This window comes from Lethenteron reissneri, chromosome 24 (genome assembly GCF_015708825.2).
Source record: "Lethenteron reissneri isolate LAM-NWPU_2019-01 chromosome 24, ASM1570882v1, whole genome shotgun sequence".
Lineage (NCBI taxonomy): Eukaryota > Metazoa > Chordata > Hyperoartia > Petromyzontiformes > Petromyzontidae > Lethenteron > Lethenteron reissneri.
Window position 1 is genome coordinate 14,447,477 of NC_083802.1, and position 27,004 is coordinate 14,474,480.

At 47.5% G+C, this 27,004-nt stretch overlaps 1 protein-coding gene across 1 annotated transcript; it reads right to left on the minus strand.

Annotated features, from left to right (window-relative positions):
* Positions 1-7,469: 7,469 nt before the first annotated feature.
* On the minus strand, positions 7,470-26,668 carry LOC133346349 (histidine decarboxylase-like). Its single transcript, XM_061557844.1, is given in 13 exon segments — positions 7,470-8,111; positions 8,329-8,430; positions 8,582-8,680; positions 9,467-9,557; positions 10,497-10,659; positions 15,036-15,102; positions 15,913-16,056; positions 18,133-18,273; positions 19,518-19,640; positions 20,454-20,567; positions 21,332-21,448; positions 21,450-21,505; positions 26,641-26,668. Coding segments are annotated over 13 exon segments (1,887 nt in total).
* Positions 26,669-27,004: the final 336 nt, after the last annotated feature.

Below are 27,004 nucleotides of genomic sequence, written 5' to 3' on the forward strand. Positions count from 1 at the left end.
AAATCAGACGAGGGATGGTTAGATGCACTTTGCGCAGACGCTGGCGATTTATCCAGGTCACAGCAGATGAAATTGCGGGCTCTTTTGCGGGAATTCTCGGATGTGTTCAGTAAATCAAAATTTGATATTGGCTGCACTAAGGTGCTGCGTCACTACATTGATACTGATGACGCTGCCCCTATCCGTCAAAACCCGTTTCGGCTCAGCCCGGCGGAGAAACAGCATGTGAAATTGGCAGTTGACGTCATGCTGGCGGCTGATATAATTTCTCCTTCAACCAGTCCCTGGATGCTCCGATAGTGCTGGTCAAAAAGCACGATGGCAGTCTTCGTTTTTGTGTTGATTTTCGGCTCCTAAATAAAATTTCTGTGGCTGACGCCTATTCTCTCCCACATATGGATGAGTCATTGGATGCTCTGGCAGGGGCGCATTATTTTTCCACTCTAGACCTTCTGTCGGGGTTTTGGCAACTTCCCCTCGACGAGGCGTCAAAACCAGACTGCTTTTCGGACACCACAGGGCCTTTTTGAGTTTAATAGATTGCCCATGGTTATCCACTCGGCCCCAGCGACGTTCCAGAGGCTCATGGAGCTCGTCCTCGCTGGGCTCCAGTGGGACATCATCGTCTTTGGCCGCACGTTCAACGAACACATTGAACGGTTGCGCGCTGTTTTTTTGAAGATGCGTACTGCTAACTTGAAGTTCAATCCGCAGAAATGCCACCTTCTGCTTGAGTCGGTGCGCTATTTGGACCACATAGTCAGTCGCTCAGGAATTTCCACTGACCCCGAAAAGACAAAATGTGTCAGCCAATGGCCTACTCCCACCTCTGCGGGGGACGTTCGCAGTTTTATCGGGTTTGCGTCATATAACCGACGTTTTGTTGCTGGCTTCGCGACAATCGCCAAGCCACTGCATGCCCTTACATCAAAAGGGGTGAAATTTCATTGGGGGGATGCTGAACGGGCCACATTTGACTCCTTGCGGAACGCTCTCGTGGCGGCACCGACCTTGGCTTACCCCGATTTTGCGAAACCGTTTATTCTGGACACCGATGCCAGCAACACTGGAATCGGTGGGGTGCTATCCCAAAACGTAAATGGCGTAGAGAGGGTCGTTGCCTATGGGAGCAGGGTCTTGTCCCCTGCGGAGCAACACTATTGCATAACCCGACACGAGCTGCTGGCCATTGTTAATTTCATCCAGCAATACAGGCCGTACCTGTACGGTCAACGTTTTACTGTACGCTCTGATCATTCAGCGTTACAATACGCTGTGCGTGTTGACCAACCATCCGGCCAGCTTTCCCGGTGGCTCGAAGTCCTCCAGGACTACGATTTCATGGTTACTTACCGCAAGGGTACACAGCACAGTAATGCCGACGTGTTATTTTGACTTCCACCGATGAATAAATGCGCGTGCTTTATGGGTTCTGGCCGCTGCAAGCCGCCACTGGTAGAGCTGGTTGGGCCTCTTGAAACAGTTTCCACCGCGCTTCCCTCCGATTCTGCACCGGGGGTGGACCATGCGGGTCCGGCAGCAAGTGACGTCTTGCTGGGGCTAACCCTGGACAAATGGGGTCGGTACCAAATGGACGACGCATCGTTGTTGTCTCTGCGTCGTCGCGCACGTGATACGGCCTCACGTTATGTGAAATTTAATTCTTCGCTATACGGCGCGGTCTGCTCATGCATTGGGATGCTGATTCATGCCATTACAAAATTGTGGTGCTTTCGGCTTTGTGATGTAAAGCCGTGTGGGCGGCACACGAGCGATTGTTGCACCTGGGCGTGCACAAAACCATGGGCTTGCTACGTTTTCAATTTTTCTGGCCAGGAATGCTGCGTGATATAACAGATATTTGAATGGGCTGCACCCAATGTGCGCAACGGAAGCCGCCAGCGAAGCCTGCATGCCCACCCTTACAGCCCATCTCGGTGTCCCGTGTAAACGAGCTGGTTGCTCTTGATATTCTGGGGCCTTTCCCTACTACGTCTCGTGGTATCAATTACCTTCTGGTTGGGGTTGAGTATTTTACATGGTGGCCTATGGCCTGGGCCCTCCCCAACCAGTCAGCAGCAGCCGTCGTGGACGCCTTTGTTCAGGGCTACGTATTGGATAAGGGCGCTCCAGAACGGCTGCTGGCCGATCAGGGAAGACATTTTTCGAGTACCCTGTTGAGCGATGTATGCTGCCTGCTGGGCACAAAGAAGGTGCGCACTTTGCCCTACCACCCTCAAACTGACGGCATGGTGGAGTGCCTGCATAGAACCCTCACCTCTATGCTGTGCCATCAGGTTGATGAATCCCACCTAAACTGGGACTTGCAGGTTCCGGGGGTCCTCGCTGCATACCGCATGGCGCCACATGCAGCGACGGGGTTCTCCCCGTTCTTTCTAATGTACGGCAGGGATGCCATTCCCCCCGCCGACGTTTGGCTAGAGATAGAGCAGCCTCCACAATCATCAAAGCTCGCTGATCACTTACGCTTCAATCTCCGTAAGCTGTCCGAGGCACGTGATGCGGCAATCGAAAATTCCGCTATCCCGCCAGCGGGCTAATTCAAGGCTGCAAGCCCCTCACACGTCCACGCATCAGTGGGCGCCGGGTGATAAAGCATGGCTCCATTTCCCCCAGGTGCCGGTGTCCACATCAGCAAAGCTCCTTAAACCATGGCGAGGTCCGGTTGAAGTGGTCGATATTGTACGACCACAATGTATTAAAATCCGTTGGGGACGGCGTCGCTTATTTGTGCACCCTTCTCGCTTGAAGCCATTTGTTGCGCCGCGTCAAACTCACAACACGAGGGCTGAGCGTGTGATGTGTCCGACGAGCTGGATGTCGGTCCGTTGGTGCCTAATCCACACCGCAGACGTGTCATTCCTCCTGCAGATGATGCAGGAATGATGGAGCCGTGCAGGCCACGATCAGCCACTGGGGACCATGGGCCGTCAGGGGTCTCCACGGAGAGGCCTCCTGACCCACCGAACATTCCCGTCATGCCGCCTGATCTGCCTGCACCACTGAGGGGGCCACCCGTCCTCTACGTTGGCCCCGCGAAACACACGCGTGCCAAATCCCGCCGGTTTTCATAAATAGCTACGCTACATTGTACGACACGGTCCCGGTTGTGCATCGTTTTTTTGCAGCAAATCGCTGCCTGGGTTGTTGCGTCGCGCATGTCGTTTAATTAATAATTGTTACTCACCTTGTACATATGTTGTGTTATTGAGGGAGGTATTTATATTGGGTATTTGTTATTGTTCTTGGATCTTGTTCTTGTTCACAAGGCACACACACTTCGTTTTGCATTGTTGGGGTTCCCATTGTTGCAGCCGGGACGGCTGAGGCTTCCGAAGAGGGGGGTGATGTAGAGGTGCTAGACACACTCTATTCGGTAACCTGCGGGGCACTATGTAATCAGAGGGGAATGCAGTGTTACCACTCTGGGACCAACGGCCACGGTCAGGGAAAGGTGGGAGCGGATCGTAAACACACTTTCCCGCCAGACCAACGGCCAAGGGTCAGTTAGGGTAAAAGAGGATCGAAAACACAGATTCAAGAGAATCAATCAGAGGGTCCCACGAGGGAGCATGGGACTGGATAAGGACTCTTACAAACGGGTATAAAAGGGCGAGCGCGGGGAGCGCCTGCCAGTTCTCCTCAGACGAAGACTCAAGCCAGCTCAAGATGGCTAGGACCCTGGAACAAGCCTTCCAGCTCTTCTAAGATCTAAGGCTCAGTGTTACCAGTGGTCAAGGGGAGAATAGGTCCTGGCAGGCAGGACCCTGGCTCCCCAGCCTTCCAGCTCTTGTAAAAGCTAAGGCTCGGCGCGACCTGTGGTCAGGGGACCCACCAAGCCAGCGGTGGGTCAAGCTAGCCTCCCCTAGGTCCTAACCGGAGGACGCTAGGGTAGCGGGTAGACGGAGAATAGTCCCCGCCAGTTAGAAGGCTGTACCTCCCTAGGCTAGCCATCAGAGCCGTGTATAGGTTCCGCCAGGTACGGAGGCTGTACCTCCTTAGGCTACGGGTGAGGGAACCGCATATCCCTCTGTGTGTGTATAGGGACTGTGTCGGAAGAAAGACAATAAACCAGTGTGTGCCTTAAGAAGTTTTGTCATCTGTTATTTACAACACTACACATACATAAGTGGCATGAGATCTGGATTAAGCATATAAACTTGATAACGAAGTGAGGAAGTTTTGTATTTAAGTATTGAACCTAAGCATCATTCATAAAACATACATAATACGAATTGTGTAAATTCTCTATGACCAAAATGATATGTATTCCAGGGGTATAACCAGAGCCTACCCGACCGCCTTTGTCTTCCCAGTGACTGTCATTGCATGCTGCAGCATGAATTTGAAGGTTGAGTCTACCTAAAGGGGGGAGGGGGTGGGTAAACAAGGCCGTTTCACAATAAGCATGGCTACAGACACACACCACATCTAGAGGCAATTAAGCGGGTATGTGCTCCCACAAATCTTGGGATGACCACTGTACGGAGTATGAATTAAAGCGGACTCAATGGATGCACCACGTGTGCAAAGGTGGGAGGAACGTCGGGCCTTGATGTGTCTTAGGTAATTAATCACATAAGCTAGTAAATCCTATATAAACACCACACAAAATCATATAAACCAGTCTTGCAACGGCAAACTCAGGGATCTGGCCCCCGTAATCAGCCATAGTGTTGAGTTCTGCGCTGACAAACTAAGTATCGCTGAAAGTTTTATTCTACGTTTTTCCTTATATTTTAGTCACTTGCAGAGTCAAGGATTTCGCGAAGTTGTACTGTACTGAGCTAAGAGAGTGATAAGCTAAGAGGTGTGCGAAGGAATTTTCATATAATATTGTGAAAAGCTAAGAGGTGCGTGAAGGAATTTTCATATAATGTTCTGCCTCACGGCAGGGGTTTTGCCTCACGGCAGATGGGGGGGGGGGGCGTATGTACACAGGAATTTCCTGTTTTTGATGCTAATTTTGGTCACGTGACCAGGAAGTTGCGATTTAAGATTCCTGCTCAACCACGCGGGCATCGGCCATTACACACATAATTCAAGATGGCGGCACACATTGCGTCCCAGTGAAGCCAGCCGCAATTGTCCATTGTGGGACTTTAAGAAGCATTGTCTGTAAGTTCGTTTATGTTCTTATAATATTGGCAATGCTGTTATAATGTTAGAATGACCGTTATAATGATGTAAATGCCTTTATAATGCTGTTAAATTGTTATGATAAATACGAGGCCTAGTTAACAACGAAGCCTGCAACTTTCCTTATTGTGAATGTTACTTGTAATTTAATAAGTCGAGTCAAACTTGTACCCAAGTAACTATATTGCGATCCTGAGAGCAAGGATGACGAAATATCTCATCCACAATTTAGTGTTATGTGTAATACTGTACATTTGGGGTGCAGTGTGATGAATACACGATGTGCCTTTATGTAACACAGCAGCTTATGCTCTTGTATAGTTATTCAGTGGTAATGTAGGGGCCTGGTCCATCCAGGGTCTATTGTTGAGAAACATGTTATCTAAGACAATGTTCTGATGCTGTGGTGTTCATTCATTGTGTTGGTGTTTCCGGGTTATAACAGATGCTGTATCTGTGCTGTTTTCTCACCAGTTTTACTTCGTTAAACTCAATAAATGACGTTTAGCGTCGGACGTTCATCCTGGTTCCGAGGGTTTATTGGACGCGAGGTTAACTACTCAGCTAGCGGTGCAACGCAGCGCACAGCGAGGCCGAGACATATAACATTGTGATAAGCTAAGACGCGTGAAAAATTAAGGGGAGATTTGAGTTATACACCAATATCGAGTTCATGAAATAGTCCAAGCTATAGGCTGGAAAAGTGCGGTGGGTCAAGTGACTGATGTTTTATGAATTATGGGAGAGGCCGGGAGTGAGTGAGCGAGACAGCAGACCTCCCTGGGGGGAGTGGGGAGCACCAAGGGTGCTCGCGAACCAAACAGCCCGACTGGCAGGCAGCGTGCTGAGCAGCAAGAGCAGCGAGCAAGAGCAGCCAACTGCAGATGAAGCCTGCCGTGCCTGCGAGCGTGCAGCGCAGTAGCTGATGGGCTGACCACAAGAGTGCTGACTCGAGAGTCTCGAGCACACTCCAGCTGTGGATCGAGCATGATGCACAGACATCACCGCGAAGGAGCAGCGAACAGCGTGGCCACGAGTGCACTTGCAGCTGTGGACCAAGCCTGCCGTTCTACACATCGTTGTGGGGCTTGAGGTATTGTCCGGGAAGAAAGAAGACGGGAGGAGGAACATTGACTTTAGATTCACTCACGATGTTTAACTGTACTTTGTACAGGTTGTGGGCCAAGAAGAATCCCATCACACACCATAACAAAGGAATTGTGTATTGTCGCGTTATGTTTTAATCACGTGATCGTGAGATCCGATCGTTGACGCTCTCTAACTATTTTATATGCATGTTATGAGCACGCATTCTGTACCAAATTTCTATTTTGAGGTGCCTATTCTATTTTAATCACGTGATCGTGAGATTTAACCATTGATGCTTTAATGATCATCCAGTACGGATTGATGAGTACGTACATTTGCATGGACACTGTTGGTATTCCATAAGAGTTTTTGGATGTTAGGGTAAGTTGATATTAAAGTTGCTTCGATTAAAAACTCGTCCATCATTGTCGTAATGACAAACTGTAATCTACGGTGAGATCTGAATCCCGAGACCTGACATAATTACACACAATTGTTCAAGCAAGAATCGGTAAATGTTCAAGTGAGTATCATTGATATCATGATGATTAGTGATACCCCTAGACAACGAGACAACCAATAATAATCGCACCACATAATCACACACACATGCATTTTAATCATTCATTATTTTTTAACACATTAGTAATTACACTTAACACACATCTTTGTTTACACTTACACTTAATTATATTAACATTCACAATTTTACATATATTTTCACAATAATTGTATTACTTTATTAATGCTACTTTTTTTTAGCACCATATATACAACGGTTACATACGGTGCAAAATAAGTTCGACATACGTAAACTCAGGTCTACTTTGAAAAAAAAAACTTCTATTGTCGATGGGCTCTTAACATTAATAATTCAAAACTCTACGTACAATCCACTGTTGGATAAAGTCTTCCAGAGGAGGCTGAGGACAGATATCATTTACCACTGACGTGAGGCGTGGCCGGGATTCAAGCACAGTGTTGCTAATCACCGTGCCACCGCTCCACCCGATTGGGTTATTTTGCCTGGTTGTGAATAAAAGTCACCTACCTACCTACTTTCGGATGCATATTCCATATAATTGCCATATAAATCCTACATAGGACTAAGCTCGTCAAATGATCAGCTATCATTGGTTCATTATATCTCACTTGGTCACTGCTTGTATATACGACGACAACAACAACATCTTTCCGATGAACCAAGCCCGCCCTCGACCTCAAAGCTGTGCCAGTTCACGATTGTCAAGGCGGCGGCAGTAGAAGCACGCGACACCGGGGAGACTGCACGAAGGCGAGCAGTGGTGGCTGTGAAACTGGTGTCGCCTCTTTCTTTCACGAGGGATCGTGACCTCTCCGTGGTGGCCAAGTTTATAATTTTCGAGTGAAGCAGACTCCTGCCCGTTCTCCTCCTTCCTCTCCTCCCCATTACTGTATTCTCCATCATCCTTGATCAGTGCTTCCACCACGATTGCTTGCATCTGGAAGCTGGCCTCTGCCGGCGTGCCGATAGCCAGCTCGAATGGGTCTATGGCGGTCACACCAGCGCACTCGTCTGACTGCTCATCCTCATTTCCCTGTGGTGACGATGGCAGTGATCGGGAGGTGGAGCCCTCCATGGGTGAGGAAGATCTGTCTGTTACGCTGTGCCACACACCACTCTCTGGTGTCGGGCCCTGTAGCAGGCCTAATGCAGCCTGCGACACGAGGCTCCAGTCCTGCAGCAGGTCCGCCTCGGTGGTGAACTGGGACGTGATGGTGAAGCGGATGATGAACTTGTCTCCAGCCATGGCTGGCACCACGAATAGCTGCCCCGATGCGTTGAGTTGCACCAGGAGCTCATTTGTCAGCTCGTTAGGGCCCTGTTGAGAAGAGGTAGACACACCGCACAACACGCACGTAAACCATCACACGCCATTACATGCCATCACCTACCATTTCACAGAGAGCATATGTTACACACCCATACCATACGGTCTGTTTTACACACCATCAAGCCACCATCAAGCCACCATCGTACACATCCCATCGGACACACCATAATATACACACACATCACACACGTCCATCCCAGCTCACCCGAAGACGGAAAACCACAAGTCCTAGGTGCCTCTTTACTGGAACCTCAAAGCGTGGATCTTCACGCACGAGGTTCTCAAAAAATCTTGCGAGTTGAACTCCCTGTGAGCAGAGGGACCATGGCGGTCAGCACTGTCACAAGCTTGAACATCATCATAGGGCATTATTGTCTTCATCATTGTATAACTTCACTGGATCAAATTTACGCAACCCTAAAACTTAAGAGGCAGAAGTCCCCAAAAGGTGACCTCACTCTGCGCACATGCTCCTGCAGTCCACCAACGCCGAACGATCGAAGGACGAACCAGATCTTGAGTGCACGGAAGCGACAGCTCAGTGGGATCTGCCAGCGCTGTGGGTGCAAACAAACATGAATTATATTAATATATATTGGTGGTTTAAAACGATGTATCAATTAACATCGATTCTTTAACTCAGGAATACATGTATAAATCACGTGTGTAATAATCGCTGTGTTTGTATTTGTCATCGTATGCAATGGGTTCACGTGACTCTTCTAGCTGCTAAATTTACCCGTGTGAAATAAATAAGTAACATCTTTAGCGATTAAATGCCTAATCGACTTGTTAGTAGTAAGGCCACATCTGCTGATATTTGATTGGAACAAACTGCCAAATTTCGATTTAAAGCTTTCGTGACTGCAGGGATTCATCTTCTTGGTTCTTTCGGTAAAGTCACGTAGAAGGGAAGTAATAAAATAATAAAAATAAAACATAATAAAATAATTATCACGACGTTTCGGCCACAACGCAAGCAGCCGTCATCAGGTGAAGAACAGGTCTGTCAGAAAGACAGCGTCTGTTCTGTCTTTCTGACAGACCTGTTCTTCACCTGAGGACGGCTGCTTGCGTTGTGGCCGAAACGTCGTGATAATTATTTTATTATGTTTTATTTTTATTATTTTATTACTTCCCTTCTACGTGACTTTACCGAAAGAACCAAGAAGATGAAACTGCCAAATTGGTGGTGTTTTATATTGGTGTGGTTATTTATCTTTCAAAAAAACACATAAGGTAAATTGGCTTCTGCTAGCACGTGTCAGAAAGCCATTTTTGTTTTGCATCCCATGAATCGGAGATACTGCATATTGAGAGTCAGAAGAGTGGGGGACACACACCATGAGATCTGTGACCGAGTTGGAGTGCGCATGCTGGAGGTACAGAGGCTCCACGCTGAACGTCTTCTGCAGGCTAAACTTGTCCGCCACCCTGCCATCACCACCACCATCATCATCATCCTTCATTGATCTTCATCATCATTTGCAATTTTGCCATAACCGTTCAACGACCTAATTATCATCATCCGGCTTTAATCAATCAACATTACTGTTATCATAAACATCCTCATTTATCCATAATCATTATTATCATTCATACTTTATCAATGATCATTAACCTTATCTATTCATCTCTCATCAACATATTCGACTTAATTTTTCACCATCATATCATAAACATTATGGTCATCATCATCATCATTACTATAAGTACCATCACCAATTGAGCAACAGGCAAATCATATGGTCTACTTTCTAAAATATGCAATGGTGCAACACTGATCTTAGTTGGTGGCCCTTATTGGGTTTGTGAAGCTTCCTCATTTCTGTAATAAAGTTAAGTTTATATGTAGTATGATCACAGTTGTTTAAATAGTAACATGACAACTTCATCCAGGAAAGTTCTGTTTTTATGTGTATCCGATTTCTTAAGCGTTTTTGTGCGTGTGGGAGGGGACTGGAAAATGCACACATTTAATTGGAAGAGCAAAGTTGAACACGGATCTCAATGGTAATGGTTGCTGCCTCATCGAGGCACCAACTCATGTGCTCAGTGGGCAAGCATTAACTTCACAGCGCGAAATTAACATTTTGTGAGTCACTGGTAGACGAGTAGGTGGCACGTGACTAATATCTGCAGCGTTAGACATATGCTGGGTGTGGTGTGTCGGGTGTTGAAATCTATGTTTTTTGTTCGTTGAGCCTGACAGACTCAGGTGAAATTATACCCGAATTAAAATGGTGCCACCACCACCCCTACCACTTATAGAGTGATAGCCCCCGTCAGCAGGAGATGCAGTGGTTCGCCTGAAGGGCAATCACACAAGTGGAATGGGAAGCACTGAGGGCAGAGTGAGTGAGACTGCCTCACCAGAAGACGGCGCTGTCCAAGTTGACCATCATCCACTTGGATGGGTTGACCACGAACGAGTCGGCGAACTCGACCCCACGCAGGGGGTCACGCAGCTCGGGGCACAGGAAGGCAGTGCCCGCGTACGCCGCGTCCACGTGCAGCCACAGCCCTTCCTGGCGGCCTGCCACATCATAATCATGGAAAGCCGCACGTTCTCTCAGGCCGGGTGTGCACATCGCAGCAGAACTTCTGGATACCAATAACCACCAATTGTGTGTAGAGCTGGGATACAGGAGAATCATTTAAAGACACGTTTTTCTTGCTTTATACAGGTTTGGTTTGTGCACGACTAACATATTTCTACCCAAAATTCGCGATATGCGGTTTGAATTAACTCATATGCTGATATGCAGTTGGATGTGGGACAATATTGTGTGTGTACAATTCATCTTTTTGAAACACCCTGTACTGTATGTGCGACTTGGCAGGCAGTTGTCTCCTCAGGTTGGATGACTGTGCGGTCCGTGCTACGTGGTTTGTTTTGTGCACCCTTTTTTTGGAACGCATCTACTACCGCATGAAGTGAGGGAAACCTGCAATCCACAAGTCTTGGTTTGGTGGCACGGTATGGTCCAGATTGAGCCGGGGAGGGATGGGGGGCGTGGTTTGGCACAATTATACTCTGGGCCTGGATGTGTATGTCCTGATATAGGTGGGGTAGGTTGGCTACCTCCTCGTTGGTGCCGGACGGCAACGTTGTGGTGGGCAGTGCCGTGGGGGAGGGCCTATTTAGATTGGCCATTCCCCTCATGAAGTTTGTAACCACCACAGCGGCCAAATGGGGGCTCTGGACGGGTGCGAGGGGCTGGGATCCCCTCCACCTTCAATTAATTACCAACAAACCACGACTGAAAAATGTCATTAATAAGCTTGTGCCGGAGGCCCTGGGGGGACAGTCATCTATGTCGTCTCCTGGCCAAACCCCATTTGGCGGAGCCAGGAGACTGAATCCTTACCCTCAGGGCTCCTCCAGAAACAACAAAAAACCACTGCGGATGGCCACGTGGAATGTCCGAACGCTCACTGCGGAGGAGAGGCTGCCACTCCTCTGTCGGGAGCTGGACCAGTACCGCCTGGATCTCTGTGGTATTCAGGAGGTCCAGTGGACCGGCTCTGGCTCCTGCCACCATGAGGGGTGCCAAACAACAGGGAGTGAATATTCTTCTGAACAAAAGAATGAAGGGGGTGTAGGAGCATGGCGGTGAGTTGTGGGAATCTGTAAGCCCAGGCTACTTTGGGCTCGCCTTCCCATCAACCAGAGGTGAGGAGTGGTGGTCGTGGTTACTTATGCCCCCACCGAAGACGAACATCCGTGGAGGGATGGAGGCAAGGCCAATGAGTCAGATGCCTTCTATGACCTGTCACAGGTGCTGGCTAAAGTGGCCACTTGGGATAGAGTCATCTTGTTGGGTAACTTCAATGCTCAAGTTGGTCATGATGCTGGCACCTCGTCTGGAGTGATTGGAAGGCATGGGCCAGATCATCTCAATAACAACGGCAGGAGGCTGCTCGATTTTTGTGCAGCCCATGGGCTTATAATTACCAACACGCTGTTCCGGCATCGGCGCATCCACACAACATCATAGATGCATGCCGGGTCTAAGCAAGAACATCTGCTGGACTACATAGTGATGGAACAGCAGATGCGGGCCCATGTCCCTGACACCAGGACCTACCGTGGAGCTGATCTGCCCACTGACCATTGACTTGTCATCTGTAAGATGCGCCTGCCATTCTTCCACTCTGGTGGTGGGTGTACACCCAGGACCTAATTCAAACCCATAGTGGCATTGTCTCAGCTGGCTGATGAAAGTTGTAAGCGAGAATTTCATCATCGCTTGCAGCTGGGGTTGGCATCGTCCCCCACTCCTGATGTCGAGGGGAATGGGCGAGATTTAGGACTGTGGCTCATGCAGCTGCAATGGCTGCTTTGGGTACACGGTCCAGACCTCCCCAGAGACCCTGGCTGACAGAGGAGGTGTTCAGGCTGGCTGTGAAAACGCGACAGGCCCACTCTCATCGGCTACAGCATCCCACGTCGGAGAATGAGGAGGCTTACCGCAGCCTTCGCTCAGAGGTTCGGAGAACTGTGAGGCGCTGCAAGGATGGGTGGTGGTCGCGGGTTGTTAAGGAGATGGAGTCTGCCTCAATGGCCCGTGATCACAAATCGCTCTTTAACTCCATCAAAAAAGTAACCTGCAGCACCATACCTATTGCCATCATTAGGGGAAAGAACGGTGGTCCAATCTCTGACCCACATGTACAGATTTGCAGATTTGCTGAGCATTTCTGTGAGGTCCTGGGGAAGGGGAAATCCCTCAGCCTGGAAAACAACATGGGACAAAGTGGGGATGACCCTGCTGAGGCTGCGGTGCCTCAAATATTGGAAGAAGTCACCCCCTGTGAGCGGCTGCCTGAGGTGTCATCTGTTGAGGAAGTACTGAAGGTGATCCGGAGTCTGAGACCAGGAAAGGCACCGGGCAGAGATGATCTCCCAAGCGAAATGCTGAGGGAGGGTGGCGTTTGTGCACAGACTGCCCTACATGACATCATAACAACAGTCTGGACCACTGGACAGGTTCCGCAGGATTGGAAGGATACCCTGGTGGCCCCCCTCTTTAACGAGGGGGACCGCACAGACTGTAATAACTACAGGGGCATCTCACTCCTCAGTGTGCTGGGAAAGGTCCTGGCAAGGATTATTAAACATCGTCTTGCTAGGCACGCTGAGCAGAGGCTTGCGGAGCCCCAATGCGGTTTCAGGAAAGGGCGGTCCTGCACAGATGCCATATTTTCTGTCCGTCTGCTACAGCAGAGGTGTAGGGAATTCCAACAAGACCTACATCTCTGCTTTATTGACTTGGTCAAGGCCTATGATACCATCAGTAGGCCTGGGCTCTGGGTTATTCATCGTGCTTTTGGAGTCCCTGACCCTCTGCTCACGATCATTAAGGACCTTCATTATGGTGAACAGGCCCGGGTAAAACTATGTGGCCAGGAGTCGGAGCCATTCTCTGTACATCTTGGGGTGCGACAGGGATGTTCTCTGGCTCCCACATTATTTAACATCTATTTTGACCACATAGTTCGTGAAGCCTTCAATAGCTGTACCAGAAGAATTTCCATTGGGTACAGATACAATGGGAGGCTGATCGATGTCCAGGTGCGGTCAAGTGATGGCTCCCTATTGCTCAATCATGTTATGTATGCCGATGATCTGGTAATTGCTGCTCACTCAGAGGAGGAGTTGGAGGCGCTGCTGCTGAACCTGGAGCTTGCCACTAAGAGGTGGGGCCTTACCATCAGCCTCACCAAAACTAAGCACCTGCCTGGGTATTTTGTACCATCGGACACTCCACCCCCACAACTCCCAATTGGTGATGAGGCAGTTGTTGAGAGAGAGTGGAGAGTTTCCCATACCTGGGCAGTGTGCTCATGACCGGCTCCAGTTTGACAGCAGAGGTCTCACTCCGAATGAGTTGAGCGGCAGTATCTTTTCATCGGTTGTGTAACGCTGTGTGGAAGCTACCTGGTCTGTCGCTCCACACAAAGCTTCAGGTCGTGGACTCCCATAATGGAACATCTTCGTCAGTTAGAAGCATTTAGACTGGCCTGCCTATGATCTATCCTGGGTTAAACCAGGCTGAATTGTGTGAGGAGCTCACAAATCCTTGAAAGATCTGGACAAAGTCCATCGGTGAACTCCTCCGGCAGGCAAGGCTGCGTTGGCTGGGTCATGTAGTCCGCATGCCCAGCCACCACATGCCTAAACAGCTTTTGTTTGGCCGGATCGAAGTGGCTTAATGGGCGCGGTACGGGCTGGAGAAGGGATGGAGTGATGTGGTACAGGAGGATGTGGAGCTGAGTGGACTTGCCGATGACTGGTACCAGTGCTGTCAAGATCGGCCTCTGTGGAGGAGGCTCGTGAAGGACGCTACTGGGCAGTTGGAGGTAGTCGCCCTCCAACAACAACAGAGGGCGGAGGAGCGACGCTCACAACAACGAGTGGAGCGCCGGGTGGCTAAAGCACAGCAAGTTGGCACAGTAGGGGCACTGGTGGTACATCAGCCAGTCATCTCAGTCAGTCGTCCCTTGGCATCTAGGTCTGCCCCGTGACCTCATGCCAGCGGGCGTTCGACACTTCACGTGGCCTCAACGTGCACATAGCCTGGCACAAGCATCGTGGTGACATCACCGCCACTTAGTGGCGAATAGCGGTTGTTGTTGTTGGGGTAGGCTGGGAACTACAAATATGAGTTCCCCTAGTAAATGCCCATATCTGGCACTGCCTGTAACTGCTTCCTTTAAATCACACGAAATCAAATGGCAGATATTCAAAACATTCCACAATACAACCCACCTCTGAGCTGTACATAAATGGTCCCTAACCTGCCAGCTGGACACGCACATTAATGTGTAGTGGTTCAGATGTGAATATTTTTTTCTTTATTTAAAGACGTATCTTTTATATATCTCTCTTCTTTAAACTGAACTTACAAATTGGACCCAGCTCGGCCAGGTTGTCGAAGGCGCACAAGCCCGTGGTGCCGAGGGTCACAGACACCTGAGAAGACAACAACACCGAGCTAGGTTTATTGTGGCACAGGTAACCCCCATTGAGCATTCAATGCTCATGTCCGATGGGGACACGGGTAGACTATAAAAAACCTGATTACAGCAAAAACAACAACAACAAAACATTCCAAAAACAGCTGTGCATGGTCAAGTTTCAAACGACCATGTCACGGGGCATGGTGTTGCAAGCACCATGCCTTTCCGCCTCTGCCGCCCCATTGCCAATGTGATCATTCAAGACGATGAACAGGAAACAGCCACTCGAGATACACTGATTCCTAAATGTAGTAGTGTATCGCGGTTGGCATGAGTCCTAGTACAAGGAATTAAATAGGGCTCCCTGTCCAATGTACATTCCCTATTCGTAACTCAGTGCCTCAGCCCTTCTGGCCCAGGCGTCCCGATGCAGTTGCACCACCTGCACGTTCGATAGCTAGGCCACTGTCTGAATGGTCATCTGAGGATAAAGACAAGATTGTAGTCACACACACAGGCGTGGAAACAATCATCCAGCAGGAGTGACAGCTGCTGTCCATTCAAACATTTTGGAGGGTGGTGAGGTGCAAGCTAAACGTTGGGTTTCTTTATGAACCATCTTGCCAACATAACATAGGCTCCCTATGGCTATATATGTATGTAAAACTTATTTTGCACCATACGTAGCCAACAGTGCTAATCGGAGGTGCCTCCTCGACTTCAAAATCAGTCGCACGTGCAGTTGTCACGATACAGGTAGATCAGGTGTGCCCGGTCAGCGTGTAATTGTCCTTGAAGACATGGTCTCGAAGTAGCGACTCACGAAGAACGGGACGAGACCCTGTGCTCGGTCCTCATCCACGGCGCGTTGGAGCGTCTCCCCGCGTAGCGAAAACTCCAAGTCCGTGGGCAGCGAGCGCAGCCTCACCAGCGAGACGAGGCTCGCCTTCAGCACCGACGAGTGAGCCTGGTGGATGCGTGATTAAGCACAAGATACGTTCATACATATGCAATTTGTGTATTTTATGTTGACTTAAGTTTTTCAATTTAATCCGCGTGTGTGCAGGAGATAAACGACTTTTTACAGGAACATGGTAATGGCGATGGCTGAGGAAGGCTTCATCCAGCAGTAGATAAATTATGGCTGATGAAGATACGTTTGTAATGGAATTAATGTAATTAATTTGTTATCTATAATGAATACAAGTGAAATTCGACTAATTATATTATGAATCGCTGAATAATTTCTGATATAATTTATTATAAAATTGTATCTTAAAAGTTTGATTAGCCATAGTTAATTAAAAGGAGACCTGATGGTTCAATGAGCCACTCTGTCTACAGGAAAGCCACCCATACAGATGCTTACCTAAAACCGGATTCCCACCACCATCCATCCCAGAAGAATTCCCCCATCAAGACTCTATACCATAGAGCCCAATGCATTTCCGACCAGGAACACATTGGCAGTGAACTCAAACACGTACGCCAAGCTCTTAAGGCTAATGGTTACTCCGACTACACAATCCGCAAGGCCATCACTCCAACCATCAAGAAGGATCCTGTTGAGGAGCCTTTCAAGACCATCACCTTACCCTACATTGCTGGGGTCACAAAAAAGATCTCCAAAATCCTGATTAAACACAAGATCCAGGTCCAATTCAACACAGTACATAAAATCCGTGATCTGGTCCCGTCTGTAAAAGATGTGGTTCCAGACATACAGTACCCTGGCGTCTACAAAGTAAGTTGCCTCTGTGGTAGCAGTTACATTGGAGAAACCAAACGACATGTCTCGGACCGCATCCGTGAACATAAAGCAGACCTGAAACACGGTAGGACAAACACCTCAGCCGTGGCAGATCACTGTTACAATTCAGTGGGCTCACATGACATTGACTTCTCCAAGACAGAGGTTCTCTGCAAGCCATCTGGCTATCATGAGAGATTCGTTCATGAGGCGATCCACATATACAAACACAGAGACAATTTCAACCGAGAAGATGGATTCTGGCTTAGCAATCATTGGAAGGACGTAATAAACCATTTCGGATCTTAACTGATTGTGTTCACGTTTACGGTGACTTTCAGACCGCGTTCCACTCACTGGCATGGTGCAGTGTGCAGAGTAATGTATGGTGTCGTAATTGTATAGTAAATATATAGCAGTGTGATACACATTAGGGTGGGTAGAATAATACATAGTGTTATATTAAAATGGATAAGGCATCAACTGCAGCAGCAGCAACTGCAGCAGCAGCAGCAACTGCAGCAGCAGCAACTGCAGCAGCAGCAGCAACTGCAGCAGCAGCAGCAGAAACTGCAGCAGCAGCAGAAACTGCAGCAGCAGCAGAAACTGCAGCAGCAGCAGCAACTGCAGCAGCAGCAGCAACTGCAGCAGCAGCAGCAACTGCAGCTCCCTTTGATGCTGTTAATCCTGCATAATGCACATGCATGTGTAGTACTAATCACATTCCTGCATTTCCCATAAATATGCTAAATTCCTCTTGATATGCAAATTCCTTTGTCAAGGCGCCCAGCTTATATATATGCTCCAAGCTGGTGTGCTGTTTCATTCAGACTCTGTCGCCTCGACGGACCTGGTTTTCACCTGAGGACGGCTGCTTGCGTTGTGGCCGAAACGTCGTGAGAATAATTTTATTATGTTTTATTTTTATTATTTTATTACTTCCCTTCTACGTGACTTTACCGAAAGAACCAAAAAGATAGCCATAGCTCTTCATTAAATCAACGTGCCTGGTTGACCCACCAAAAAATTTATTCATCATTCAAAATATTAATTTAAGGTTTATTATTTACAAAAAATATATTATTCAGCATGTCTGGCCATATAGCTTTCCAGGAAGAAAACATACCAACAGTAGTTTTCCTCTTGATAACGACTGCAATGTTGATCTGTGAGCGCACCATCTGATATTCACAACCATAGCACCCCTGGGTAATACTGGTCCTCTAGGGGGGTGCTCCAAGAAGACTCGGTGCGTGTTAGAGGGCGAGTTATTATCCAGGCGGAGGCGCGCACCTGGTCGGAGGTGTACGCCACGAGGCGCGCGTTGAGGAGCGCGTCCTGTCCCACGTCCACGCGCGCGTCCCCGCGCAGGCGGGCAAGAGCGCGCGTCCGTGCTGCCAGCAGCGCCAGCAGGTTGGATTCGCTCACCGTGGTCTGTGGGACGCAGAGAAAAAGATGCCGTTAGCGAGCACCTATGAAGGCCGTCACAGTACACGATGGGGTGGGTGGCCACCTTTGTATCCCGAGTGGCGATGATTGCACACTGCACCGGATACTAATTTGAGGCTGAGTCGACCTTGCGGACGCCCAGGACCCGTTCAGATAATCGTCACTGTGGTACCCGTGAAGCGAGACTGGGTCGCCAGGTTCGTAGGGCAGTGTGATAACCGCTGCACTACCGCTCGGACTGTGGGGCGCACACACACTCTGCAGCCTCACAGAAGACTGCAGCTAATTAACCTAACGTAGTACAAGAGGGAGTGTTGCAAGTATTTCACAAGTGTAATCAAAGCCCCCAAAATGTCCTTTATTTTGTCAGATCTCAGATGCTAAGCACGGCTGACCCTGGTTAGTGCTTGCATGGGAGACTTCCTGGTAAATCCAGGTCTTCTAAGCTTGGACTGTGAGGTGGCAGGGAAATGGCAAAAAACTATCCATTTGTGAATCTACTTGTGCGGAGCATGAGTGGCACTTTTTTTATGCACCCACTCCGGTTTTCTCCTACAAGCCAAACATGAAAGGAATTGACCAAGCATTTAGAATGCAAGACCCTCCTTAGAAAAAGTCTTCATACTCAGTGAGGCTTTTATGGCTTAATAAAACCTGCTGTTATGAAACACAGTCTTTACCCAGCAGAGTGCAAAGGGGTGGTGGGGGGGTGACATTGCAAGTACCATGCCTTTCCGCCTTTGTCGCCTTATTTCCGATGTTTACCATTAAATGCCATTGACTAGTTTTAGGCTGAGTTGGCAAATGCTGTTAGTGAATAACAGTTCACAAAAAACGATTTAGACAAGAAGATCATATGTGTGGTGGTTTAGTCAGCATTAAGGGGTGGCTGATGTTTGTGTGCTTCACCAAGTACCCATATTATTTTGCGCTGTTTTAAATACCGTAAGGACAAGTCCAGGTTCTGATACCAGCTGTGACTCGTGGCGTGAGAGGCAAAGAATTCAGATTAAAAGTGAGACATTATTTAGAATTATAAACCGTTCTGTAATACGCTTGTGTTAAACAACCCTTCTCTTATATGATCTAGACATGCCCACTCATTATTGAAACGTCCTTATTGACCCATCCAGTATTTTTAAAAAAGTTGTAAATTAAAAATCTTCATGATTACGGTGATGATGAATATCATGGTGGTGTGGTGGACGATGGCGATGTAGATGAAGCACCTGCATGACTCCGCCACCGCGTCCCTCTGGGTGGTCGTGCCGGAAGGTGTCGGGTAGGGACAGCATGGTCGCCAGCCAGTCCGTCATCACCAATTCCAGCTCTGTGCTAGCCGGGCTTGACGCCTGACTCGGGTCACACGTCCCCAACACCAGCCATGAGATATCGATTGCGCCCCATCCAGCATGCACATGTGAGCTGATGTCATCGCTCCATCTCAACAGTGGACACACACGTGCTATTGTTTGGGCGAACTGGCTTGGTCAGAACCACACATGCCCGGTCACCTACATGATTTCCCTGTCACTGGTGTTGACCACACCAGGTACTTATTTTAGTTAAACAAGTTAAACCAGGTGAGGCACAGTCTTGAGTTTAACATCAAAATGCTATTGGTGTGCATCACTACACACATGCAAGACAAAGACAACGATCTCCTGTATAGCCTGAACAGGTTGCAGGAGTAAGTACTGTTAGCGAACACCTATGAAGGCCGGCACGGCACACGAAGGGGGTGGGTAGGCAACACCACTACACTACCGCTCGCCACCCCACATACTCATCCACACACACTGCAAACATGCACGCACGCATGCACTGCTCTGGCAGACACACACAGATCATCCAGTTTGACCATATAGAATGATGGGGAAAGTGCAGTAGGTACGCACCTATTAAGACCGGCATTCACGTAAGGAGCTGTGTTGCATGTATACATTTTCACACTGGGAATGTCAGCCCAGGTACAGGTCCTCATCATCACTGGGCTTGTAAACCATAGCCATTAATTGAAAACGGTTAATAAGGGATTGGTTTTCCCTGGTCTTATCAGCAAGGCGTGGTCTTATAAAACAGCGCCACTCGGTAGTGCTATACCGTGACGTTCCAGATAGAAGCAAACGGCAGCGTGCAGAAACCACAAGAATATTGGCACGTACCCATGTGAAGCCGATGGAGTTGATCGCATTGGCGAGCATGTCTCCCAAGAGCGAGGGGTACGAGTTGAGTGCCGGGTAATACCCGTGCATGTGTGGGCTCTGCCAGTGCACGATCTGTGGGCACAGCACATCAGTGGGAGTAGTGAAGTCAACAACGTGGGAGTGATCTTATGAGTCTATCCATAAGACCACCACTGTTAACTTCCTCAAAGAGTTATATTTATGTTATCGACCCTGGAGGGATGGGGAACTGAGTCAATCCCCCCAACCAGGATTTGAACTTGACACCTTCCAATTGTGATCTGTTCGCGTTACGGCACAAGCTTTGTATATGCAATTCACTACAATGGAATACTATTTAGATTTATATAACGTTTCACGGTGCTTCATAGAAAAAAAACGGAATATGTGCATCACATGGGAAAAAATGTGTTTGTGGTACTTTAGGGAAGTTCTATTATAATCGAACTACATGCACAGCTACGTAAGGTGACAAAGTTACAAAGGGGTTTAGATAAAGATTAAACATAAACACCGACAGGTTGGCGCCGAAATATTTTGATTTGTTTCTATTTACATTCCCTGCATTCAAATACAAACCACTCAAAACCCTCCCAATGCAGGACCCTTCTGATGGTGAGAGTGCAGGAAGCGTAGATTTTGGAGCATGATACAGTACAACAATATAAGTGTGTGCATTTCCCTCCCCACGTTGTACCGACGAGCGAAATACCTGAGCTGAGCCATGGCCTTGACCCGATACTGAATCTTTGACCCCCCCCCCCCCAAAGCTATTCAATGGTGAGCGCTCTCAATTCTAATATTTCCCTCTATTCCTACGTCTGTCTTATCCGTGTTTCTGTGGCTGGCCATGTTACCCCAGGCATGATGAGCCGCTCCACGTCCTTAAAGATTCTCTCCCAGGGCTCTCCTTGCTGCGGGGGGCCGGCGGGCAGCAGGGGACGCAGGTAGCCGGGCCGCACGGAGGGGTTCACGGGACCGCTCACGTACTCCAAGCAGGTACGCGGTGATGTAGTCCACCAGCTCCTTACCTGCGCGGCACCGTCAGTGACAGGTGGGATAAAGAGTGGGTGGTTCCAACTATGATCAAACCACCCTTTCCCGTATCTCCGATTAGCACGTTTGGCTACATATGGAGCGAAATAAATTCAACATACACATACATACCCTCAATGTGCTCAACCTCATCAATTATGGGAAGCCAAGCAGGTGACCAGGAGATCACCTGCCTGTTCCACTAGGCGATGGCCACCTCACAGCAATTTATTATTGAGTCTTTGCGGAGCCTTGAGCGTCACCCCCTCGTGAGTCTTTGCGGAGCCTTGAGCGTCACCCCCAAATTCATTAACGCTCAGTTAATGAATTTGGCCAAACATCCCAATGCGTGGCCAAACTGAAAAACTGAGTATTGAGAAAAAATTAACCTACCTTAATGAAGAGCATTGTTATCATTATATTATGCGCCCCCACTTCGGGCAAAAAATAAAAAGATAATTTTCCAAACAATCTTCTTGGTTCCCTGCAGTCACGAAAGCTTTAAATCGACATTTCCAAACAATGTCATTTGTAATCATCTATTAAAACGTCATCAGCACTAATAACATACGTGTATTAACAGCTTCAGCATTCACAACATATTATTAATCAGCAGTATCCAGCCAGTGCAGTGAAATGGTAAGCAGTCTGCCGTGTGATAAAACCACCCTTTCTTATCTTATGTCGCCACGAGGCATTCTCATGTGTCTGCTCGTTAGAAACAAGTTTATTTTGTTTGTGAGTATTTGATATTTGATGTTCCTTTATTATTGTTGCTGAAGCAATAATACACTGCCACGTTTGTTCACGTGACGTGATGTATTTGTCTGTGTCGGTTGGAGAGTGCACGACACACATTGTGGCACTTTACTCAAGTGATCCGACCCTAAAATAAAATTATGAATGACAGACATTGAAGTCAGTTGCCTATTCCGTGTACCTGAAATAAGTGACTGAAACCGTACGATTGTTAAGGGGCCGTCCATAAATGACGTCAGCAACCTGGGGGGGGGGGGGGTCAGACATTTGTGACGATGTGTAACGAGGGGGGAGGGTGAGAGATGTGACGTCACATAAAAATGCGCAACTTTAAATATAGACAACACGTTCTACTTAATTAAAGACTTTTTAATAAATGTTTTCTCCTACAACATCAGAGTGCTGCGCCACATTAAATACGCACTACAATGACAATAGTTTAAAGTGATTTGAAGCATGTTTTATTTTCAAAATGGAAATATGGATTTGGGGGGGCAGAGCTTTGTGACGTCATATTTGAGGGGGGGTCTGACTTTTTGTAACGCCGTGTGACGAGGGGGGGGTGGTCAAAAATCGTCCAAAATCGCGTGAAGTAATTTATGAACGGCCCCTAAGACGATGTTTGTTGACTTGTTTTCGTAAACAGCGAGAGTGAGATGACAAATTGGGCACCTCGGATTAGCACGTTTGGCTACATATGGTGCTAAAGAAGTTCTACATACAAAGATCATCAGAAACAAGGCCCATCCAGGAAGGTGGCGATGCAGCTTCCGGCCCAAAGGAGGCAGGAAGGCCACGCGTCAGCTTCCACGTCCAGGTCGTACAGTATGAAGACCGCATCTATGAGTGTAAATTATCTGTGCTTCCTGTGTTTTGCTAAAGCGCCTGTTCATCTGGAAACGTCCCTGCAACCATTGAGAGAACTGGTGAAGTGTTGCGGAGAACACATTCCTGCGGAGGGAGCTGGTAGGAACGTTGGGTTGCTCGGTCATTGGCCAGGGTCAACGGCGGCGTGGTGTATTCCGCAAATATGCCCGACTGTGAGGGCGGGCACAAGCCGGCGTGAGTAGGTTAAACGTTGAGTTTTATAAGGGCACCACGGGGTGACCTCTGGGTTTCCTGTCGCAGGTAAGATGATGTGTGCGGGTGGATTTTCAATTAACAATTGGACCACAGAGGCAGCGTCTGGTGACAATGCTGCACCAGTCCTCGCCTCCCACCAGACCGGTTCTCCTGGGAAGCTGCGTGGTGGGCTGTCCATGCGCCCGCCTGCTAAAGAACGCGCTGATGGTGAATTTTGAGCCCTTTGTCCGCGATTTCTAGTTTCTCAATGAATTCACCTGCGTGCGTTGTGACCTCAGAAAGAAAAAGCCGCGTTGGACGTCGTTGCGTCCTCAACCTCGAAGCCACGAACTGCCCAACGAGGGTGCTCTACACGCGCGCGTAAAGCGCATTGCTGACTTAAGAAGGTGTCTTCATCCAGCAGTGGATTATTATTGACTACAAAAAAAATAACAACACAACGTCGTTGACTCTACTATGGTATCAGGGACTACTTCGGTTGTCTTTAAAACATAGGTGTTAATAATCATATGCCCAACGCGCTAACGCCAATACAACAGCAGTAAATGACGATGATGCATACAGCAGATAGGGACGAGTCGGTTGCACGAGGTGAGGCAAGGTGAGTGGAACGTTGGGTGAAGCGTTGCGACGGTGAAACGAGGCAAACTCTGGTTGAACTTTTGGGATGTATCGATCCCCCGCAAGCCCACGAATTCATGGAGTAAATGTTAAACGTTTGGGCAGGTTAAACAAAAACCCTTTTGCCCGTTTAAGTTTACATTAACTGTTTCGCTGATCATCCTTTAAAATAAAGAGCCAGCGTCAATGAGGGTTTCACCTGTATTAACCAACAACATTTAAAATATATAATTATACCCCCCTCTATTTCCTCGTATTTACGGGAGGGTCCTGCTGCATTGGGGATATTTGCCTAAATCCGTTTGGCTTCTTTTGGGAGATAGCCAGAGTGGCTCAGGGAAAACCCCTGCACGCATATGATTAGTTAACGATCAAAGCTCCGTACAGATGGATTAGAGAAGCCACTGTTGCCTTTCCGCCACCTGGTTACCTCGAATTCTCAACTCTACAACACGTGGTATATCCTCGGGCAGTCTCCCATTCAAGAACTAATCAGGATTCACCCGACTTGGCATTCGACATGTAAGGAAATTGTGCGCTTTCAGAGTGGCAGTATTCTACCCGATGCCTAAATATATTTACAATGCTTTCATTTTATCAGATTTTTCCCAAGGACATTCTATGCCTCATTCCTCCGCTCTCCAATATATTTGCAAAATACACTTTTAGCCAAATTACAGTATCTGGGTGTGTGTTCAACATCTTCCATTGTACAGCGTATAGCGAATGTGTTTGCATTTAGACTTTGGCATTACAAATCTACATTGTGTTAGCAATTGTATTATGGAGTGACTCATGCAGCCAGCTATGGCTGCAAAGTTTGGTCGTGCATGTTATGGATATCGTTTATTGTTAAATTTGAATCACAGTTCCTATGATCACTTACATTGTTTTTATAGCTTTATCTTGGTGATTTAAAGCTTTCGTGACTGCAGGGATTCATCTTCTTGTTTCTTTCGTTCATGAGGCGATCCACATATACAAACACAGAGACAATTTTAACCGAGAAGATGGATTCTGGCTCAGCAATCATTGGAAGGACGTAATAAACCATTTCGATACACATTAGGGTGTGTAGAATAATACATAGTGTTATATTAAATGTATAAGATATAGGTTGGTTTACAGCAATACAGTATATAATTTAATGTTGGGTTTATCTATGGCAGTATATAGTACGGTATATGCTCGTGTGATATAAGAGAATAAGGTTTAGATGGAAGCATATTATAGAATTTTTACGAGGTAGAATTGTAATGTATTACTTGCTGTTAGTAACTCAGCTTATTATAGAGTATAGTAAGTATACTGATGGTGCGATGCAGTTTATACTTTAGTTTTTTATGTAGTTTATACTTTAGTTTTCTACGTGGTTGTTGAGTAACTGCAGCTACATATCATTAACATTCCTTTCCTTTGTTACTGCTAATCCCTGCACCCCCCTTGGTTGCTGCTGATCCTGCATAATGCATGGGCATAATATGACTTTGACACCCCCCCGCCCAACGCCTACGCATTTTCCATGAATATGCTAAATTCCTCTTCACATGCACATTCTTTTTGTTAAGGCGCTCTTCAACCCCCAATGCAGCTTATATATAAGCTCCTAGTTTGGTAGTGTCTCATTCTTCACCTGAAGACGGCTGCTTGCGTTGTAGCCGAAACGTCGTGAGAATTGTTTTATTATGTTTTATTTTTATTATTTTATTACTTCCCTTCTACGTGACTTTACCGAAAGAAACAAGAAGATTTATCTTGGTGATTTCGAAAAGTTTTGGTTTAGCCATATTTGTTTGTTGTAGTACACAGAGTTAGACTGATTTAATCTAAATTGTCTTATGGTTGTTATTGTTTGACTTGTATCCCACTGAGATTTTTGCACACAGCGTTGATGTACGGTGCTTTTTCTGGAAGACTTTGCGGTTTTTTCCTGAATTTTTCTGTTGCGCGTAGTCACTTTAAGATGTTTCTTGTTCATGTTTTTGTTTGTTGCGGTTGCACCCGATTCAAGAGCCGCATGGCTCATAGGGCTATGCCTAATACATTAAATGAAATGTATTGAGAATGTTGAAATGTCCACAATGTGCAGGGAAAGAGCACCAAAATAATACGAAAAAAACTATAACATATCAACTAATTATTTCTAATAATTAAACACTTTCCTACAAAGTGGATCGTGGCTTAAGCGTTAGCTTACCGTCAGTGTGTGCATGTACTCATGAATCACCCGCAAACGACATTTGTTTGATACACTTTATTTTACACTGCAATATTTTCAATTCATAGCGCATCTTAGAGCGACTGCATGGATATCATGACGCTGTACAAGCTACGGGGCGATGCGCATGAATATGATGTCAAGAAAAAAACGCCTAAAATGTTTAACATTCGTTACAAAGTTTTATTTTTATTCTCAACGTGACTCCAGCTGTCAGGATTCGTTTGAGCCAGTATTTTACCACCACTGCCAAGGCAGCCCCTCGTATGTATATTGAACTTATTTCGCACCGTGCGTAGCCAACCGTGCAAATCGCAGGTGAGGGGGAATATCAACACATTATCTCAGCAAGCAGTTCTCAAGAGGTGAGTCTTCAATTGAATTGTATCTGAAGCTACCAACCACATCTTGAGCAATTACCAATTCCACATGCAATTAGTTAGCACTCACCTCGAGTCTGGTAATCGGTGGCGTCCATGGCTCTTCTGGCGTTGCGTGTGACCACTCAGATGAATGAGCAAATTGCCCGCTGAGTCGCAGTTCGACTGACTGGGTCGCAGCTACACCGTCCGCAGGACTCACTCTCTGGCTAACTGTTGACTAGATGGCTGGGTGAATGCCTCTAATGGAATGAGTGGCTACCGGTTGTCGAGTGACTAGATTTACAAACGAGCACGTTTTGTATGGACCGGGTTGGTCTCTAAGATTCTCGACAGTGTGCGCAACCGCCCTTTTATTGCGACTGAAGAGACGCAGCGAATGATCTAGAGACCTGCATCCTTAACCAAACCCTCCTTGCGAGAGAAGGCACGTG